This window comes from Artemia sp. Qi Xiang Cuo, chromosome 1 (genome assembly GCF_049724085.1).
Source record: "Artemia sp. Qi Xiang Cuo chromosome 1, ASM4972408v1, whole genome shotgun sequence".
Lineage (NCBI taxonomy): Eukaryota > Metazoa > Arthropoda > Branchiopoda > Anostraca > Artemiidae > Artemia > Artemia sp. Qi Xiang Cuo.
The window spans coordinates 78,065,510-78,081,568 of NC_142794.1; the positions used below are offsets into that span (position 1 = coordinate 78,065,510).

General features: G+C 36.8%; 1 protein-coding gene across 2 annotated transcripts in view; it reads left to right on the forward strand.

Annotated features, from left to right (window-relative positions):
• LOC148956749 (cell adhesion molecule 2-like) overlaps positions 1-16,059 on the forward strand; it is a 241,206-nt gene that overhangs the window by 123,003 nt on the left and 102,144 nt on the right. For both annotated transcript variants that reach the window (XM_089087196.1, XM_089087205.1), the window contains exon 5: positions 3,347-3,480. In XM_089087196.1, the coding sequence (XP_088943322.1) occupies positions 3,347-3,480 (134 nt within the window). The remainder of the gene's footprint in view (positions 1-3,346; positions 3,481-16,059) is intronic.

Here is a 16,059-nt window from a genome sequence, read left to right on the forward strand (position 1 = left end):
ATTATTTTTTCCAAAAATGTGTTTTTCAAAAAGAAGTAAAGAGCTATACTAAGCCAAAGATGAGCAAAAATAATGTAAACTAAAAGTTCAAACTGAAACTGCAATTACTATGAATGAGTAAATGAAACATAAACTGAACAGAAATTACAGTAAATATTCAGGTAAAATTTAAAGTAAGCAACGACTACCACAAACATGAAAAAGGCTAGCAAAACCTCCTTAAACGATCTGGCGTCATTTGCGCTTTAATGAGAACAATATTTATTTAAGAAGTAGGATTATTTCTACTAAGAAGTAGAAGTTTATTGCGACAAGACTATGGCTTTCTCCCGTATTGAATAAAATAAATAAATAAATAATGTTTTTATTTATCATAATATCAACAAAACAAAATGAAATAAAATCGCCATATAACCAAGACTATGGAAAAGAATTAATGAAAGTTGACTTTCCGTCAAATATTTAATAATATTTATTCATGAAATTATTGATAATTCTGGATTCATTAATGCTGTAAAAAAGAAAACATATAAAATGCATTTTGCTTGCACTAAAAGGGAAATGACGCTCTGGCCTTTAGAAGGCTTAGAAACGCTAGCCCTACTCTTATTTATGGCAATTTCTCTGCGTTTTAAGATCAACATTCCCATCCATATGTCCAAAATGATTCAAATTATTATCTCCAATATCTTCAAGTTATTGAAGATGTAGCATTTTGACAATCTGGATGCACATCACGTCTTTTGATTTAATATTACACATCAGTCAAGATTACCTGAAATTTTTAACTTAATACCCTTATCAGTTCCTGAGATACTACAGGTACACCCTTTGGACAACCTGGATGCATTTAGGGAACTTTGATTTAGTTCAAAATTCCTCTCTGCATTCATTGAAACTTTCAACTTAATACCCTTAACCTTTCCTGGCAGATTTTATAATTCCCCTTTTCATAACCTGGGTGCTCCCAGAGTCATTTAATGTGCAGTGTGTTTCAATTTGGTTCAATATGCCCTAAAAGCTTCAAACTAATACCATTCATTTAATTTTGTTCCATATCCCCCCTATATTCCGTGAAAGTTTTAACTTCATGCCTTTGACCGCACCTCCAATATTGAAAATACGTCCTTTCGATAACCAGGATGCATATAGTGTCTTTCGATTCAATCCAATATGCCTTATAAGTTTAATATTGATTCCTTGGCGTTTTCCGAAGAAATGAAGATACACCTTTTTGAAAACAAGGATGCATACAGTATCTTTTCATTGATTTCAAGATCCCCTTCAGTATGCCCAACAAGTTTCTATTTAATATCTTCAGGTATCCCTAAGCTATTGCAAGCAAGGCCGTACCCAGAGGGGGGTAAGAGGGTTTGAACCCCCCCCCCCCTTCGAAAAAAGAAAATATTTGTGTGACTCGTAGAAACGTAACAGAAATTGATATAAACAAATATTTTATTTTTTTTTGTGTAAGCCCTCCCCCCCAAAAAAAATAAATCTTTGAGTAAACCCCCCCCCCCCGAAAAAAAAATCCTGGGTACGGCCTTGATTGCAGGTATACCATTCTGACAATTTGGACACATATTGGGTCTTTTGGTTTAGTCTTAAATGCCCCTCAATATTCCCTGAAATTATTAGATTTATGTCCTTAGCTGTTCCCGAGATATTTTTTACCCCTTTTGACAAAACAAATACATATAATATCTTTTGTTTTAGATTAACATACTCTTCAAAGTACGCTGAAAGTTTCAACTTTATACGCTTAGTCCTTCCTGAGATCTGGTAGATATACTTCTTTGACATACAGATAGGGGCGCAATTGGGGGGGGGCATTGCCCACCCTAATTTCTCTGGGGGCCCAAGTTACCTCCCAAAAAGGGCTTTTTTTTTACAAAATATACAGGAACAAAATTACAATTAGGAATTAGTCAAAATTTTGAAACTGCTACATGTATATGTACATTAACTAGGATAATAGTGAGATTTGATATGATAACGCCATTAGTGCAACTGGGTCGTGCAAGGGTTGAAGTGACTGATCAGTTTCTGACCAAGCTAATTTAAATAGTTAATTTTCGGATATAAATATCAGTTTAAATGAATGAATTTGTTTAAAACCGGAGGACCATCCATACATAACCCAGGTATTATTCGCCCAGTTCGCCAGTTTACTATCTACTATCCAGGGTTGCCACCCCTAGTGATTTATCACTAGTTCTATTGATTTTTTATGTTGCCTAGTGATTTTTTTTCTCGCTAGTGATTACAGTGACTTTTGTTCTAAAACTAGTGATTTTTCTCAAACCTAGTGATTTTTCACCTTATAGCGAGTAGATTTATGATTCAATCAAATGAATCCTACAACAAGTAATTAATAAAAAAACGCAAAATGGTTATTCACTACGGTTCCTAATATATTCCAGATTAGTATTTATGCAAATATACCGCCTTTGAAACTTTTAGCTCTTCTCTACATACTTTATTTATATGCTGTGACAGTCACAGCTTAATACTCCTGGCTGTTCCGACGAGAACGCAAGAACGTTTTTTTGACAAGTTGGAGGCATATTTCGTCTTTTGGTTTAGTTAAACATCCACAACAACATTCCCTGAGTGTTTCAAAATAATACCTGTAGCCGTTCAAAGACATTGCAAGTGCACCTTTTGAACAACCTGGATGCAGCTAGTGTCGTTTGATTTAGTCCAATATTTCCTCAGAATTATCCAAAAATTCCGCCTTAATGCCCTTAGTTGTTTTGGACACTCACGGTCAAACATGCTCTATTTTCCGATAATAAAACTCATACTTGAGCAATGGGCAACTTGAATAATTTAAACCTGCTTGCCATAGGGCTCTAGGGGCTTTGCCACCCCTAGAGGCATATAATTTTAGTCTTTCAGCTGTTGTTCGCAAAACCACTGTCTCAAAGTTTCAATGGAACGTATTTGGGGATGAGTAGGGTGTTAAGTCTAAAACGGGTGGGGTCTGGATGCCCTCCGCTCACTTTCAATCTTCAGGAAGGGCGCTAAAACTTCCAATGTCTGTTCAAATTATCTCTCTAAAGTTTTCTATGACCCCTCCTTCCATGCCAAGTGGCCTGGGCAAAAGAAAAAAACGTGGATTGAAGCTATAGGGCACTTTACTTAGGTATCGCTAATGCTAATTCGATTATTGTCATAATTAGTGACTACTAAAGATAAATATAAATAAAACTCTGGAGTATGTTAGCTGCACTACCTCTCACACTCGACCGCTGCATTCACCTTGCCAAACCTATACAGGAACTATTCAGGAATTCTCTCAGGAATTGTTTTTCTTATTTCTATTCCTTGTTTGTATTTCCAGAGATACCATCAGAAGATCCAATTATCACTGGAGGCCAGTTGAGGTATTCCATTGGAGATATTGTAGAAGTAAATTGCACATCAAAAGATTCCTTACCGGCAGCTAATCTTACGTGGTACATTAATGGTGAACCGGTAAGTCTTCCTAATAAAGGTACGCCAATATGGTACGCCAATATATATATATATATATATATATATATATATATATATATATATATATATATATATATATATATATATATATATATATATATATATATATATATATATATATATATATATATATATATATATATATATATATATAGTATATATATATATATATATATATATATATATATATATATATATATATATATATATATATATATATATATATATATATATATATATATATATATATAATTTGTACTATACTGAAAAAAATGTGCATTGTCAGTTTAATCTACATATGCTGATATTTATTCCTTAAAATCTTAATTAATTTTTGATTTCTGAAAGTTATAGGCCTATAGGTGACAAGATTCAAAAGAATTTTTTTCAGTGAAGTACAAATTTTATTCTGACTCTTAGAAATTATAGGGTTTAGAACTCTACTCAGATTAATTTTTGATCGTTTTGAGTTTGAATTATTTTAATTTCTGTTTGCTTTGGGTTTCATTTATTTATTTATACTGATTTGTGGTAGTTGTATGCTTGGTAGATTATTTGTTTCGATTTTTGTTCATTTTTGGTTTAATGGAGTTCTTTACTTTTTTTGAAAAACTTATTTTGTGCAAAAAGTTTTTTGATTAATTTCTGTTCGTTTTATATTGACATAGTCTTTTTCAGGGAGACTCTTTTGAAGTTAAACAACCATCCTTTTCATAAAAGCCTTTAATATCCCCTGGGCAAAAGCCTTGTTATATGATATTTAGACTATTTTGAATAGAATAGCTACCTCAAAATTTATATTTGATGTATTTCGGGACAATATGACTTGTGTATAGGGGTAGCTGTCCTCTGATCCCTTTGAATCTTAAAAAGGGCACTAGAGCGTCTGATTACCAATTCAATGAGCCCCCTTTAAAGTTTATATGACTACACTTTCCATAAAAACCCTATATGTCCCAAGGGCAAAACTTAAAACCCTTGCCCTAAGGGCTGGGGGGATTTGCTATCCTCAAAGACATAATTTCCAGACCTTTCTGATAGGCTTAACAAAATGGCTATATCTAAATTCTGATAGGAAGTTTTTGAGGAAATGATAGGTATGGAGGGAGACATTTGCCCTCTGATCCCTTTCAGCTAAAAAAAAAGGAACTAGTCCTCACAATTTCCAATAAAATGAGCACTTTTTGAAGCTTCTACGACAAGACTTTTTATACAAACATTATATTCCCCAAAGGGATAACTTACAACCCTTGTCTTGAGGACTATGACGGGAGGGTTGTCATCCTCAAAGACATAATTTAAAGACCTTTCAACTATGTTGAACAAAAAGGCTATCTAAAAATGTTGATCGGATGTGTTTGGGGAAATGGTGAGCGTGAGACGGGGGCTAGTTACTCTCCAATCACTTTCGACTATTAAAAAGGGCACCAGCCCTTTCAATCTCCAATCAAATGAGCTCTTTTTGAAGTTTCTGTGAGAATACTATCTAACAAAACCATATAGGCCGCCACGGCATAACTTCCAACGCTTGCCCGGAGGGTTGTGGGGGGGGAGGTTGTCATCCTAAGAGACCTACTTTCCAGAACTTTCAAATACGTTGAACCAAATGAATATCTCAAAATTTTGATTGGATCTGTTTCGGGAAATGGTGGGTGTCTAGAGGAGGGTAGGTTATTGTTCAATCATCTTCGACTATTAAAAAGGGCTCTAGCCTTTCAATTTCCACTCGAATGAGCCCATTTTGAAGTTTCTACGACAACTCCTTCTATAAAAACTTCATATGCCCTCCGGGCATAACTTACAACCCTTGTCCTGAGGGCTGTGGGGGGATTGTCATCGTCAAAGACCTAATTTCCAGAACTTTCAACTACGTTGAAAAAAATGGCTGTCTCAAAATTTTGATTGTATGTGTTTGGGGAAATGGTGGGCGTGAGAGGGAGATTCGTTGCCCTCCAATTACTTTCAACTATTAAAAAGTGCACTAACCATTTCAATTTCCAATCGAATAAACCCTTTTTGAAGTTTCTACGATGACGCTTTCTATAAAAATATCATATGCCCCTCGGGCACAACTTACAACCCGGGCCCTCAGGGTTGTGGGGGGAGGGGGGTTGTCATTCTCAAAGACATAATTTTCAGACCTTTCAACTAATTTGAACAAGATGGCTATCTCAAAATTTACTTGGATGTGTTTGGGGAAAAGGTGGGCGTGAGAGGGGGGTTAGTTGCCCTCCAATCACTTTCGACTATTAAAAAGAGCACTATCCCTTTAAATTTCCAATTGAATGAGCCCTTTTTGAAGTTTCTACGACAAAGCTTTCAGTAAAAACTCTCTGTGCCCCAGGGCAAAACTTATAACCCTTGCCCTGAAGACTGTGGGGAGAGTTTCCTGCTCAAAGATATAGTTACCAAAACTTTCAACTACATTGAACAAAATGGCTATCTAAAATTTTTATTGGATGTGTTTGGGGAATGGTGGGCGCGGAAGGGGTGTTAGTTGCATTCCAATCAATTTCGACTATTAAAAACGGCACTATCCATTTCAATTTCCGGTCGAATGAGCCCATTTTGAAGTTTCTACGACAACGCTTTCTATGAAAACGTGTGGGTCATTTGACTCTTAAAAAGTGAACTAGAACTTTCAATTTCCAATCAAATTAGCCCTCTTTAAAGTTAATATGAGCAGGCCTTCCATAAGGTCCATATATGCCCCAGGGCATAACTTAGAACGCCTCCCCCCGGGCCCTGGGGGGTCGTGTCGGCACCGGAATACTGAAAAAAAATGTGCATTGTCAGTTTAATCTACATATGCTGATATTTATTCCTTAAAATCTTAATTAATTTTTGATTTCTGAAAGTTATATAGGTGACAAGATTCAAAAGAATTTTTTTCAGTGAAGTACAAATTTTATTCTGACTCTTAGAAATTATAGGGTTTAGAACTCTACTCAGATTAATTTTTGATCGTTTTGAGTTTGAATTATTTTAATTTCTGTTTGCTTTGGGTTTCATTTATATATTAATACTGATTTGTGGTAGTTGTATGCTTGGTAGATTATTTGGTTCTATTTTTGTTCATTTTTTGTTTAATGGAGTTCTTTACTTTTTTTGAAAAACTTATTTTGTGCAGAAAGTTTTTTGATTAATTTCTGTTCGTTTTATATTGGCATAGTCTTTTTCAGGGAGACTCTTTTGAAGTTAAACAACCATCCTTTTCATAAAAGACTTTAATATCCCCTGGGCAAAAGCCTTGTTATATGATATTTAGACTATTTTGAATAGAATAGCTACCTCAAAATTTCTATTAGAGGGATTTCGGGACAATATGACTTGTGTATAGGGGTAGCTGTCCTCTGATCCCTTTGAATCTTAAAAAGGGCACTAGAGCGTCTGATTACCAATTCAATGAGCCCCCTTTAAAGTTTATATGACTACACTTTCCATAAAAACCCTATATGTCCCAAGGGCAAAACTTAAAACCCTTGCCCTAAGGGCTGGGGGGATTTGCTATCCTCAAAGACATAATTTCCAGACCTTTCTGATAGGCTTAACAAAATGGCTATATCTAAATTCTGATAGGAAGTTTTTGAGGAAATGATAGGTATGGAGGGAGACATTTGCCCTCTGATCCCTTTCAGCTAAAAAAAAAGGAACTAGTCCTCACAATTTCCAATAAAATGAGCCCTTTTTGAATCTTCTACGACAAAACTTTCTATAAAAACGTTATATTCCCCAAAGGCATAACTTACGACCCTTGTCCTGAGGGCTATAAGGGGAGGGTTGTCATCATCAAAGACATAATATCAAGACCTTTCAACTACGTTGAAGAAAATGGCTATCTAAAAATGTTGATCGGATGTGTTTGGGGAAATGGTGAGCGTGAGACGGGGGCTAGTTACTCTCCAATCACTTTCGACTATTAAAAAGGGCACCAGCCCTTTCAATCTCCAATCAAATGAGCTCTTTTTGAAGTTTCTGTGAGAATACTATCTATCAAAACCATATCTGCCGCCACGGCATAACTTACAACGCTTGCCCTGAGGGGTGTGGGGGGGGAGGTTGTCATCCTAAGAGACCTACTTTCCAGAACTTTCAAATACGTTGAACCAAATGAATATCTCAAAATTTTGATTGGATCTGTTTCGGGAAATGGTGGGTGTCTAGAGGAGGGTAGGTTATTGTTCAATCATCTTCGACTATTAAAAAGGGCTCTAGCCTTTCAATTTCCAATCGAATGAGCCCATTTTGAAGTTTCTACGACAACTCCTTCTATAAAAACTTCATATGCCCTCCGGGCATAACTTACAACCCTTGTCCTGAGGGCTTTGGGGGGATTGTCATCGTCAAAAACCTAATTTCCAGAACTTTCAACTACGTTGAAAAAAATGGCTGTATCAAAATTTTGATTGTATGTGTTTGGGGAAATGGTGGGCGTGAGAGGGAGATTCGTTGCCCTCCAATTACTTTCAACTATTAAAAAGTGCACTAACCATTTCAATTTCCAATCGAATAAACCCTTTTTGAAGTTTCTACGATGACGCATTCTACAAAAACCTCATATGCCCCCAGGGCATAACGTACAACCCAGGCCCTGAGGGCTGTGGGGGGAGGGGGGTTGTCATCCTTAAAGACATAATTTTCAGACCTTTCAACTAATTTGAACAAGATGGCTATCTCAAAATTTACTTGGATGTGTTTGGGGAAAAGGTGGGCGTGAGAGGGGGGTTAGTTACCCTCCAATCACTTTTGACTATTAAAAAGAGCACTATCCCTTTAAATTTCCAATTGAATGAGCCCTTTTTGAAGTTTCTACGACAAAGCTTTCAGTAAAAACTCTCTGTGCCCCAGGGCAAAACTTATAACCCTTGCCCTGAAGACTGTGGGGAGAGTTTCCTGCTCAAAGATATAGTTTCCAAAACTTTCAACTACATTTAACAAAATGGATATCTAAAATTTTTATTGGTTGTGTTTGGGGAATGGTGGGCGCGGATGGGGTGTTAGTTGCCTTCAAATCACTTTCGACTATTAAAAACGGCACTATCCATTTCAATTTCCGGTCGAATGAGCCCATTTTGAAGTTTCTACGACAACGCTTTCTATGAAAACGTGTGGGTCATTTGACTCTTAAAAAGTGAACTAGAACTTTCAATTTCCAATCAAATTAGCCCTCTTTAAAGTTAATATGAGCAGGCCTTCCATAAGGTCCATATATGCCCCAGGGCATAACTTAGAACGCCTCCCCCCGGGCCCTGGGGGGTCGTGTCGGCACCGGAATACTGAAACTAGAGTTTCAGTATTCAAACTAGAACTTTCAATTTCCAATCAAATTAGCCCTCTTTAAAGTTAATATGAGCAGGCCTTCCATAAGGCCCATATATGCCCCAGGGCATAACTTAGAACGCCTCCCCCCGGGCCCTGGGGGGTCGTGTCGGCACCGGAATTTTCGTTATATGATCTTTGAACTATTTTTAACAAAATAGCTATATCAAAATTTTTATCGGATGCATTTGGGAATAAAGGGTTTGGGGGGAGCTGGTTACCCTCCGATATCTTTTGTCGCTTAAAAAGTGAACTAGAACTTTCAATTTCCAATCAAATGAGCCCTCTCTGAAGTTTATACGAGCATCCCTTCCATAAGAACGATATATGCCCCCAGGGCATAACTTATATCCCTTGCCCTCAAGACTGTGGGGGGAGTGTCCTGCTCAAACATATAATTTCCAGAACTTTCAACCTAATATGCCCCCAGGGAATAACTTAAAACCCTTGCCCCGAGGGCTTTAGGGGTTTGTTATCCTCAAAGATCTAATTTCCTGAATTTTCAACTACATTGAACAAAATGGCTATCTCAAAATTTTTATTGGATGTGTTTGGGGGAACTGGTGGGCGTGGAATGGGTGTTAGTTGCCTTCCAATTACTTTTGACCCTTAAAAAGGGCACTAGAACTCTCGATTTCCAATCGAATAAGCCCCCTTTGAAGTTTCTACGACGACCCCTTCATAGTGAAGTGCCTCTAGGAAAAAAATAAATAAATAATAATAAAACATTGGAGCCCTATGGCCTTTACTATAGGTAACGCTATAGCGTTAACTCTGAAAAAGTGAACGAGAACTTTCAATTTCCAAATCATATGAGCGCTCACCAAAGTTTATACGACTATACCTTCCATAAGAACCATATATGCCCCCAAAGCAATAATTACAACGCTTACTCCGGGCCCCTGGGGGGGGCTTGTGCAGACACAGGAGTTTTTCTAATCTGACCTTTGAACTATTTTTAATGAAATGGCCGAACGTAAAGGAGATTTTGTTATATGACCTTTGAACTATTTTTAACAAAATGGCTACATCAAATTTTTTATCAGATATACTTGGGGAGAAAGGGCTTGGGGGGCTAGTTGCCCCCCCATCACTTTTAACTCTTAACAAAGACACTAGAACTCTCCATTTCCAATCGAATGAGCCCCATTTGAAGTTTTTGTTATCTAACTTTTGAATAATTTCCAAAGAACTGGCTATCTCAAAATTTTTAGCGGATGGGTTTGGGGAAAAAACGGCAAGGGACCTTAACTCTCTTGACTCTTAAAAAGTGAACTAGAACTTTCAATTTCCAATCAAATGAGCCCCCTATGAAGTTTATACGAGCATCCCTTTCATAAGAACCATAAATGCCCACAAGGGCATAACTTAGAACCTCTTCCCCTGGGCCCTGGGGGTTGTATTGATACCGGAGTTTTTCTTATCCAAACTTTGAACTATATTTAACAAAATGTATATCTAAAAATTTTCATTAGATGAGTTTGGAAAAACAAGGCGTTGGGGGGGGGGGGGGCTAGCTGCACACGGATCTCTTTTGACTATTAAAAGTGAGCTCGAACTTTCAACTTCCAATCAAATGAGCTCTCTCTGAAGTTTATACGAGCATCCCTTTCATAAGAACCATATATGCCCCAGGGCATAACTTACTACCCCTGCCCCCGGGCCCTGGGGGGCTCTGACGACATCTGAATTTCTGTTATGTGACTTTTGAGCAATTTTTAACTTAATGGCTATCTCAAAATTGCTATCGGATACATTTGTGGAAAAAGGGGTGTGGGGGGCCTAGTTGCCCTCCAATCTCTTTTGACTCTCAAAAACTGAACTAGAACTTTCAATTTCCAATCAAATGAGCCCTCTCTGAAGTTTTTACGAGCATCCCTTAAATGAAAACCATATATTCCCCCAGGGTATAACTTGCAACTCCTGCCCTTTGGCCCTGGGGAGCTGTGTCGATCCCGGAGTTTTCGTTATATGGTCTTTGAACTATTTAAAAAAAGGCTCTATCAAAGTTCTTATCGGATGGTTTTGAGGAAAAAAGGGCGTGGAGGAGGGGGGGATAAGTGCCCTCTAATCTCATTTGACTCTTAAAAAGTGAACTAGAACTTTCTAGCCCTCTTTGAAGTTAATACGACCAAGCCTTCCATAAGGCCCATATATGCCCCCAGGGCCTGCCCCCAACGCCTGCCCCGGGCCCTGGGGGGTCGTGTTGACACCGGAAATTTTGTTATATGATCTTTGAACTATTTTTAACAGAATATGTATCTCAAAATTTTTATCGGATGCATTTGGGAATAAAGGGTTTGGGAGGGGAAGCTGTTTACCCTCCGATATCTTTTGACGCTTAAAAAGTGAACTAGAACTTTCAATTTCCAATCAAATGAGCCCTCTCTGAATTTTATACTAGTATTCCTTTCTTAAGAACCATATATGCCCCCAGGCCATAACTTAAAACCCTTACCCTGAAGACTGTGGGGGGAGTGTCCTGCTCATACATATAATTTCCAGAACTTTCAACTACGTTGAACAAAACGGCTATATCAAAATTATATTGGATGTGTTTGGGGAAATGATGGGCGTGGAAGGGGTGTTAGTTGCCTTCCAATCACTTTCGACTATTAAAACGGGAACTATCCATTTACATTTTCAATCGAATGAGCCCTTTCTGAAGTTTCTACGACAACGCTTTCCATAAAAACCTTATATGCCCTCAGGGCATGATTTAAACCCCTTGTCCTGAGAGCTGTGGGGGGGGGGGGTCATCATCCTCAAAGACCTAATTTCCTGAATTTTCAACTACGTTGAAAAAAATGGCTATCTCAAAATTTTGATTAGATCTGTTCGGGGAACTGGTGGGCGTGGAAGTGGTGTTTAGTTGCATTCAAATCACTTAAGACTCTTGAAAGGAGCACTAGAACTCTTTGTTTACATTCGAATGAGTCCCCTTTGAAGTTTATACGACGACCACTTCTATATGAAGTGCCTCTGGGGAAAAAAATGATAAATAAATAAATAATAAATAATAATAAATGAAGTCAAAACTTCATGTATAAAGTTCATGAACTCTATGAAGTTTATATGAGCATCCCTTTCATAAGAACCATATATGCCCATTAGGGCATAACTTAGAACGCCTTCCCCTGGGCCCTGGGGGTTGTATTGATACCGGAGTTTTTCTTATCCGATTTTTGAACTATTTTTAACAAAATGTCTATCTAAAAATTTTCATCAGATGAGTTTGGAAAAAGAAAGCGTGGGGGGGGGGGGGGCTAGCTGCCCCCGGATCTTTTTTTACTATTAATAGTGAGCTCGAACTTTCAATTTCCAATCAAATGAGCTCTCTTTGAAATTTATGCGAGCATATCTTTCATAAGAACCATATATGCCCCCAGGGCATAACTTATAACCCTTGCCCTGCAGACGCTGGGGAGTCTCCTGCTCAAACATATAATTTCCAGAACTTTCAACTACGTTGAAGAAATTGGCTATAACAAAAGTATCTACGACTACGCTTTCTATAAAAACCTTATATGCCCCCAGGGCATAACTTACAACCTTTGCCCTGAGGGTTCTGGGGGGGGGGGTTGTTATCCTCAAAGACCTAATTTCCTGAACTTTCAACTACATTGAACAAAATGGCTATCTCAAAATTTTGATTGGATGTGTTTGGAGAACTGGTAGGCGTGGTAGGGGTGTTAGTTGCATTCCAGTCACTTTTGACCCGTAAAAAGGCACTAGAACTTTCAATTTCCAATCGAATGAGCATCTTTTGAAACTTCTACGACGACCTCTTCCATATGAAGTGCCTCTGGGAAAAAAATAAATAATAAATAATAATAATAAAACATTGGAGCCGTATGGCCTTTACTATAGGCAACGCTATACCGTTGCCTCTGATTTATTGCGCTTTTACTTCCTAAAATCTATAACTTCAAGATTAGATTCTCTTGTTTTAAAACTTTCAGAATTGGAAATGAATACACCCTCTAAATCTACAAATAGGACAGAAATGGGATCTTGAAGAATATGAAGGTAGATAAACAATGAATATAATTACTTGAATGAAAAAGTAATCATTGAACAAGAAAATAAGGATTAGTGTTTTTATGATAATATTAACACTTTAGCTATGTAGGTCAAATCGGTTGTAGTATGATCATAGAATTTGTTAGAGGGGAATCCGCTCCAGGAATCCTTTAATTGTTTTAATTTTTGTTTCCAGTATTTAATTTAATTCCTGATTCTTTTATTTGTCATTGAATTGCCTAATAAGCGCTGATAATAATAAATAATGTAAGCTTCAAATTCTAATTTTGTAATTCAAACGCCTAACAAGCGACGAGAAAATCTTGTTCCTCACATTTCGGATTCAAATACTATTCTATCAAACAGTTCGTGGTAACGAACTGTAAGTAAGGAGCGGCACGGCTCAATAGTAACCGAAACTCTAAAAAACTGAAATTTTGATACCGATAGATACATCAGAAGAATTATATTTTTATGCTGATTTCAAATATATAAGTTTTATCAAGTTTAGTTTTACCCATCAAAAGTTATGCGCCTGAGAAAATTTGCCTTTTTTTCGAAAAAAGGGGGAAACAGCCCCTAAAAGTCATAGAAAAATCGCACCATCAGATTCAGCGTATTAGAGAACCCTACTTTAGAGGTTTCAAGCTCTTATCTGAAAAAATGTGGAATTTTATATTTTTTGCCATAATAAAGATCACTGATGCGTGTTTTTTTTTATGTTTTTTTTGTTTGTTTGTTTTTCAGGGGGGATTGTATCGAACTATTAGTCCTAGAATATCGTGAGAGAGCTCATTCAAACGGAAATTAAAAGTTATACTGCCCTTTTTAAGTGAACAAAAAAATCGGAGGGCAACTTGGCCCCCTCCCACGCTCATTTTTTTCCTGAAGTCACCCGATCAAAATTTTGAGATAGCCATTTTTTTTCACCATAGTCGAATATCTAATTAATATGTCTTTGAGGATGACTAAAACCCCACAGTTCCCGGGGGAAGGGCTGCAAGTTATAAACTTTGCCCATTGTTTACATATAGTATTGGTTATTGGGAAGTATACAGGTGTTTTCAGGAGGAATTTTTTTCTAGTGGGGAGTCGGAGTAGGGGTTACGGGGGAGGATCTTTCCATGGAGGATATTTCCTTGGGGGAAGGGAAATTTCTATGAAGGGGGCGCCAGATTTCCCAGCATTATTTAAAAAACGATTAGAAATTAATTAAAAAAGTTTTTTTCAACTGAAAATAAGGAGCAACATTAAAACTTAAAACGAACAGAAATTATTACGTATATGAGAGGGTTCACCCCCTAGTCAATACCTCGCTCTTTAAGCTAAAGTTTTTTAGTACTTTCAAAAGAGCTATCTATTCTAATTAACCGGCCTTTGTGATTCAGGGGTTTGTGACTCGAACAAAAATCAAACTTTAGCGTAAAGATCGAGGCATTGACAAGGGAGCGAACTCCCTAATATACATAATAAAAACATACGAATATAGAAATTCTTTACGTAATTTAGTTCGTAAGTTACGTCAGAACAAAATTTCGAGAAAGCCAATTAGCCAAAAAAAAGAAAATTAATATGCGAATTTCGTTTTAATTATTCATGTATGGTGAGCCAAAATCAAAGCTGCATTAATTAAAAAAAGTTCAGAAATTAAATAAAAAAACAAGTTTTTTTAATTGAAAGTAATGAGTGACATTAAAACTTAAGACGAACAGAAATTATTCGTATATGAAAGGGGCTTTCCCCTCCTTAACGCCTCGCTCTTTACGCTAAAGCTTGACTCTGTCTCACAACTTTATTTTTTAAAACAATGAAAAAATTTAGCGTAAAGAGCGAGGCGTTGAGGAGGGGACAGCCCCTTTCATATAAAGAATAATTTCTGTTCTTTTTAAGTTTTAATGTCGCTCCTTACTTTCAGTTAAAAAAAACTTGTTTTTTTTTTTAATAAAATGTATAGAACTGCCTCTATGTATAATAACATGCTGACATATTGCTGTTATCGCTTTTCTAAATATTTCTTTTAACTAGCTCCAAAAAAGAATTGCCATAAATGTGCTAATAATTATGACTTAAATTAGTCAGATTTCACACTACACCAGCGCTACTTCTGGGACATTCATCTTTGCATCAGAATGCTGTACGAAATGTCTGTTGAGAATGGAATAAAGTGAATTTAAACAAAACATGCATATTTTCTTACGATTTAGAAATTTTGTGCGAACGTATAAGCGGTACCAGTCCATTCTCTTTTTCTATTATTATCAGTTTTATGCATATTTTTCTCACAATTTAAAAATTTTGTGCGTACGTTTAAGCGGTACCAACCTATTCTCCTTTTCTATTGTTATCAGTTGTACCATGCTGCACTAGGAGACCAAGCTATGCTTGGGAAGGGAATTGTAGACACAAAAACGATAGACAGTGTAACCTCCCTCCGGAAATATATACCTCCATACCCTGATATACACAAGAAAACTTTTGTGTAATTTTCATAGAATTTTTTTTTAACCAAGATACAAAGGGCAAGGGAATTTTCAAACTCTATGAGTCAATTTTCTCTTCCAATTGGCATCCCTAGCAATTTTTTATTAATTTAAGATTTCTGCCGCAATGATCCCAAGAATTGCCCAAATTTTCTGGATATTCTTTGTCAAACTGCCTGTCAATCAAATAATTATTTGTCAATCAAATAATTCTGACTTTATTTTTCAAATACTTTCAAATTTGAATTACGGTCGCTGTTTAAATGTGGGGAATATGTCACAATATAATTTTACACAATCTGTGGTAATACTTTGACTTATCCTGTTTCTTTACTTATACAGCGCTGTTGCGCTGCCTATGATTTTTGTTTCAGCTTTATGTGGCCCGTTGATATCAATGCTATTTATTTATACAAATCGGTGAACCCACAAACAAATCAATTTAATAAAAAATACAAATAATGTTTCAGTACATCACGTAGGCCTAAATTAAAAAGTTTAGTATGACAAATTAAATCTTACGGAGTCAAGATCCATTCAAAATTACGAGCAAATGGATAGGGCGATACCCGGGGCTATTAGAATAGATCTTGCTTCAAGTATGATATTGAAAATCCTTTGCTGGGCAGGGGGGTTTTGGAAAGCGGAGGGGGTATATGTACTGCAGCATTAGTGGTGAATCCGGCTGAAAAAAGGCGTGTGTATACGACATTCACCTTCGTCCACCCGAAAGCTT